A 6,498-nucleotide genomic window follows, 5' to 3' on the forward strand; every position below is an offset into this window, starting at 1 on the left:
TTGTAAGCAACGTGTCAGAAAAAGGCTTGGGGTCCTTTCACACTTGCGGACCCCTTCAGATCCACCTGTCAGTTTTTCAGGCGGATCTGAACGGATGCCCCATGCATCTCTATGGGGCATCGGATGTCAGCGGAGACATGTCCACTAACATCCGATCCAGTCCTTCCAATCTGGATGGATGGGAACCCTATTTTCCATCCATCCAGCGGATCAGATGAGAACGGACCCCCTTCCCCCATAGAGAACAGTGGGGACCTGACAGCTCTGTCTCCGCACAAAGAAAGGAGACACAGCTGCCATCCGCCTGCTCAGCGGGGGATCGGCAGATCGATCCCCCACTGAGAAAAACGGAGTCCACCGACGGACTCCAAGTGTGAAAGGGGCCTAATGCCTCGTACACATGTACCGATCGTCAGCCGAACGATCGGCTGTCTTTTGTCCAGGGCTGTCTTGTCTGTTGAAAACTGCTAAAGACTGCCAACAACAGCCGACTGCAGAAGTGATGTCATGTGATGGTTAACTTTTCGTGTGTTTTTTCTTTTCTGAGCATGCCCAGTCTTGCTAATCGGCTGTTTGTCGGCCGAATTCTGTACTGACTGGCGAACAATCGGCCGTTCTGGTGTTGGCCAACAAAAATTTTAATGCCTGCACAACAGATTCTGTTCGGCCGAAAATGCGCTGTCGGCTGTCGGAAGCTTCATACTAACAAGCCTACAATTGGCCGATCGGTCGTCGGCCGAATATTTATGGGGCTTAAGTCTTTAAGGCCCCTTTCACACGATCATGTCCGTCTTTCAGGTGGACCTGATCGGGCCACCCATTCTACTCTATAGAGAGGCGGCTGTCAGCGGAGATGTGTCCCCTTACACCCCTTTGTCATCTGACCTGATAAGACCTGCTTAAAAACAGACGGATGGTGATACGTTTGCCATCCGTCCAGCGGGTTGGATTGGATGAAAAACGGACACGCTGTCATTTTCATTTGATCTCCCCATAGAGGGGAGCGGGACTGTGACAGGTCCATCGCTGCACAGTGAGTGAAAACAGACCTGTCAACCGCCTGCTCAGTGGGGATCAATGGATTGATCCCTGCTAAAGCTAGCAGAGTCTGCCGAGCAGATCTGCCCCGTGAGAAAATGGCTCAAGAGGTTAAACTGCCCTCCTTAATGCCCTGTTCACACCAGATCGTTTTTCAGCTTGTAAAAACGCTCATCTCTGAAGTCTCAAAACGCCCAACACGCAAAATTCCATTCATTTCATTTGCCCCTGTTCACATCTGAGCGTTTTGTCGCCTGAAGCAAAATGCCTGAAACTAAAAAAAGTACATGAGCTTCTTTTTTTGGCAGATTACAAGCGTTTTTGTTAGATGTCTATGCCTGCCTCCAAACACCTGGAAAAACGGCCTGAAAATGATACGCTCAGGTGTGAATGGAGTCTTACAGACAGAAGTTCATTCCTTTGATCTAAAACAGGGTTTCTCCACCAGGGTTCCATGGAACTCTAGGGTTACTCCAGAGGTTGCTAGGGGTCCCTTGAGTAATGAGAAATTTTTGACTCTCAGATAAGTTCCCATTGACACCATTGATCTTTTTAACTATCTGTAATGGGGTAATTCTTCCCAATGACCTCAAATGTAAGGAGCATTCATCCCACTAATGTATCATGAGTTGTAGATAAAGTAATTTTTAGCAGGGGTTCCCTGAGACCTAAAAATTATTTAAAGGGTTCCTCAGTGTTGAAAAGGTTGAGAAAGACTGATCTAAAAGAATGAAATGATACATTGTGTTTATAGTTATCTAGCAGCCCTACCAACATTGATAAACCTTTTCTAGAAGCATTTTAAGATCGTGGGGTGGAGGGGGGAATCGAGATTTTTTACAATTAATCGTGCAGATCTACCATATGTGTTCCATCGTCCCTGTTTGGGTACAACCCCGGAAGCAGGTTGATGGATAAGATGGAATAAAACAACCCAATCGAGCCGGTGTACAGTACCATCTGCCCTCCGGTATATTTCATTGAGTTCCCTTAAACGTTATTTCCTTTCATAAAGTGAAGTGTAATTGTTTGTTCTGTTAAACAATGGCGGTGTACCCTCTTCTTTACACTCTTATCTTTTCCATGTCTTTTGGAAGTGTATTTTTTTTTTTTTTGCACTGCTTTAGAAACTAGTAAAGTCTATTTTTTAAAAAAAAATAGTAACAAAAATGAGAATAATACTAGTAGTGACAACATCTCAGGAATACACACGCACACACACAAACGGGTCACTCCATAGGAAGAAAGGAGCAGTAACTTATGGCAACCAAAATTCACCTTGCATAAATCAAACATTATTAGTAGTAGTGATGATGATGTCAGCGGTGGTGACAACAACTCATCAATGCACACACAGGGGTCACTCCATAAGGGCTCTTTCACACGGTCCGCCTCCGTAGGCGGATCCGTGTTGCTCAGCGGGGATCGATCCGCGATCCCTGCTGAGCCGGCGGATGACAGCTCCGTCTCCGCTTGCAGTGTGGAGAGGGAGGTGTCACAGCCCCCGCTGCTCTCTATGGGGAATCGGATGAGAGCGGACCGCCTGTCCGCTCTCATCTGATCCCATCCGATCCCCAGGACGGATGGAAAAATAGGGTTTCCAATCCGTCCGGATTTCACGGACAGGATCGGATACGGATGGCAGCGGACATGTCACCGCTGACATCCACTGCTCCATAAGGCTGAATGGAGGATCCGATCAGATCCGCCTAAAAAAAAAAAACGGACAGGCGGATCGGATCGGACCGCCTGTGTGAAAGAGCCCTTAGAAGGAAGAGGCACGAGTACATGGCAACCCACATTCACTTTGAGAAGTAAAATCATCATTGTCACTATTATGAATAATGACAACAAAACAATGCACGCACGGACAGGGGTCACTCCGTAGAAAAGAAGGAGGTAGTAACTAACCAACAAACTTCCCCTTGCTGAAGTCAAATCGTTATTGTTGTAATTAGTAGTAGTAACAACAACCACCACCACCATTACCACTACTACTACTACTAATAATAATGGTGGTGACCACAACAGAGCAATGCCACAAACAGGGGTCACACCATAGGAAGAAAGGGACACAAACCCATGGCAACCGACACTAGCAGTAATAATAATCATCATCAATATTTGTATTACTACAGCTAATAATAATGACCACAATAGAGCAATAAACACACAGGGGGTCACTCCACGGGAAGGAATGAACACAATCTCATGGCAAATAGTAATAAGTAGTAGTAAGTAAGAAGCAGTAGCAATCCTAATCATCAATATTTTTATTACTACTACTAATGATTTGACTTCAGCAAGGTGAATGCTGGTTTGCTATGGGTTCATCTCCCTTCCTATGGTGTGACCCCTCTGTGTGTGTACATTGCTGTGTTGTCACCACCACCATAATCATTATTATGATAATAATGATGATTTGAGTTCAGCAAGGTGGATGTGGCTTACAGCCTCCATTCTTATGGAGTGACCCCTGTGTGCGCACGCATTGCTGTTGTCACCACTATAACCATCATCATTCTAAGTATTATTACAATAACATTTGACTAAGGCTGGCCATACACTATACAATTTTCTTGTTCAACTTTCCTTTAGATTTACCAAAACCATGTAATGTAGGGTCAAACCTAAACACTTTCAATTTGTATGCAGTCAGGCAGGCCCTTGCAATACATAGTTTAAGGTAAATCTAAAGGAAATTGAATAAGAAAATTGTATAGTGTATGGCCAGCCTTAAGCAAGGTGAAAGTTGGATACTATGGGTTACTGCCCCTTCCTGCGGAGTGACCCCCTGCGTGTGTGCATTGCGGAGTTGTTGTCACCACTAACATTATTGCTGATCTGACTTCTCAAAGTGGCCGCTGTTTGCTGCCCCCTCCATCCTATGGAGTGACGTGTGTGTGTGTGTGTGTGTGTGTGTGTGTGTGTGTGTGTGTGTGTTGCATCATCATTAATATTGCAACAACACAGTAATGCACACAGGGGTCACTCCATAGGAAGGAAGGGGCAGTAACTACTGGCAACCAGCATTCCCCTTGAGAAGTCAAATCATCATTACTACTATTTTTAGTAATAATAATAAAAACACTAAACAATACTAGTGGTGACAACAACCCAGCAATGTGCGCACACACAGGGGGTCACACCATAGGAAGAAAGAGGCAGTAACCCATGGCAGCAAACAGCATCAACCTTGCTTTATTAGTGATGATTGAGGACAAAGACGACACAGAAATGCACACGCTGGGGTCACTCCATAGGAGGGAAGGAACGGTATCCTATAGCAGTGGTTCTCAACTCCGGGCCTCAGGGCACACTAACAGGCCAGGTTTGCAAGAAAACTGAAATATATCACAGGTGATATAATTTGCTGCTCAGTGATTGCAGTATTCTAGTCTGCATCTCTACAAGATCATACTTAAAATCTGGCCTGTTAGTGGGCCCTGAGGACCGGAGTTGAGAAACACTGGCCTATAGTAACCAGCATCCAGCTTGAGAAGTCAAATCATCATCATTATAATAATAATAATAATAATGATGATGATGATGATGGCTATGGTGGTGACAACAACTCAGCAATACACACACAGGGGTCACTCCATAGGAAGGAAGAGGCAGTAACCCATGGCAATCAACATTCTCCTTCCTGAAGTCAAATCATCATGATCACTATTGTTAGTAATGATGATGATGATGACAACAAGACAGCAGTGTGCACACACAGGGGGTCGCTCCATAGGAAGGAAGAGGCAGTAACCCATAGCAACCAACATTCTCATTCCTGAAGTCAAATCTTCATGATAATAATAATAATAATAATGGATGATGATGATGATGACTATGATGATGACAACAGCTCAGCATTACACACACAGGGGTCACTCCATAGGAAGGAAGAGGCAGTAACCCATGGCAACCAACATTCGCCTTCCTGAAGTCAAATCTTCATGATAATAATAATAATAATGGATGATGATGATGATGATGATGATGATGATGATGATGATGATATAATAATAATAATAATAATAATAATATTGATGATGGCTATGGTGGTGACAACAGCTCAGCAATACACACACACAGGGGTCACTCCATAGGAAGGAAGAGGCAGTAACCCATGACAACCAACATTCGCCTTCCTGAAGTCAAATCTTGATGATGATGATGATGATGATAAAATAATAATAATAATAATAATAATATTGATGATGGCTATGGTGGTGACAACAGCTCAGCATTACACACACAGGGGTCACTCCACAGGAAGGAAGAGGCAGTAACCCATGGCAACTATCAGCCACCTTGGTGAAGTCCAATCATTATTAGTAGCAGTAATAATACTAGTGGTGACAACAGTCCAGCATTACACACACACAGGGGTCAGTGTACAGGAAGTGTCAGTCGCCCATAGCAACCCTCATTCCCTATGCAATGCCCTTTGCCCCCCCTTTAGGTGAAGGCGCCCCCCTCCCCCACTCACGTGTTCAGCTTCCTGCTCCAGAACAGGACCCCCGGCCACAGCTCCCGGAGGTGCACGGCGCGGCCCAGGCTGCTCTTGATGCCGGCCAGCAGCCGGTTGGACTCCCGGTCCAGGCGGTCAGCGTAGGGCAGCAGCAGGTTATAGACGATCTCCTTCTGCGGGCTGAAGCCCAGCCGCTCCGTCCTCTCCTCCCTGGCGCCCATGGCGGCGGTGCCCTCTGTCTCCCTGACAGTTCCCTTGTGCCCCGGCCTCGGACTCCTCTCTGCCAACTCTCACTCAGTCTGCCGGTGACGAAGCAACCAATAGGGTGGGCACTGACGTCACCCACGAGGGCTTCACGACGTCACTTCCGCCCCTCACTCCGAGACACCGCGCGTGTCGTCATCCCAAGGGGGGAAAGATGGGGAGTCACGTGGTGAGCTTCCCTGGAACGATCAAGTGTCCTGTTCTAGTGAGAGTGACATGAGTTCTATCTATTCTAGATCATTCCTAGAAACAGTTATGTGGAGTGACCAATCAGTCTTCAGCATTGGTAATGAAAGCTAGAAGCTGATTGGTTGCCATGTGCAGCTGTCCTTCATGTAGAGGACATTGAGTTCCTTTATTACTCCGCAGATCATGGTCTCCCTAAAGTACTAATAAAGTTTGTTACCAAAAAAAGAAGATTCCTTATGTAGCACCCTCTTAGGGAAGAGCATATTGTGGCCCTGTCTGCTTATCAGGGGGGGGGGGGGCTGATCATTCAGCTAGGCTGTCATGTGCTTCCAGGGGTGTCTGCTGAGCTTGGGGAGTCTAACCACTGTATCCAATGAGGGCACTTATTGGGCAGTGGAGGAAACCTGACCAATAGCACACCCGGGCTTATATTAGTCTGAGTGGGCGGAACCTGCTGCAATGCACCCTGGGATGGGGTATAAGTCTGAGGGGAGCACATGGCAGAGGGTCTTTGGCTGGAAGCAGAGTCCCAGGAGAAG

General features: G+C 46.3%; 1 protein-coding gene across 1 annotated transcript in view; it reads right to left on the reverse strand.

Annotated features, from left to right (window-relative positions):
• PSME4 (proteasome activator subunit 4) overlaps nucleotides 1-5,858 on the reverse strand; it is a 340,163-nt gene extending 334,305 nt beyond the window's left edge. The window contains exon 1 of the mRNA XM_082250997.1: nucleotides 5,525-5,858. Within this exon, the coding sequence (XP_082107123.1) occupies nucleotides 5,525-5,727 (203 nt within the window). The 5' untranslated portion in view covers nucleotides 5,728-5,858. The remainder of the gene's footprint in view (nucleotides 1-5,524) is intronic.
• Nucleotides 5,859-6,498: the final 640 nt, after the last annotated feature.

This window comes from Pelophylax lessonae (genome assembly GCF_965119305.1).
Source record: "Pelophylax lessonae genome assembly, chromosome: 3".
NCBI classification, from domain to species: Eukaryota; Metazoa; Chordata; class Amphibia; order Anura; family Ranidae; genus Pelophylax; species Pelophylax lessonae.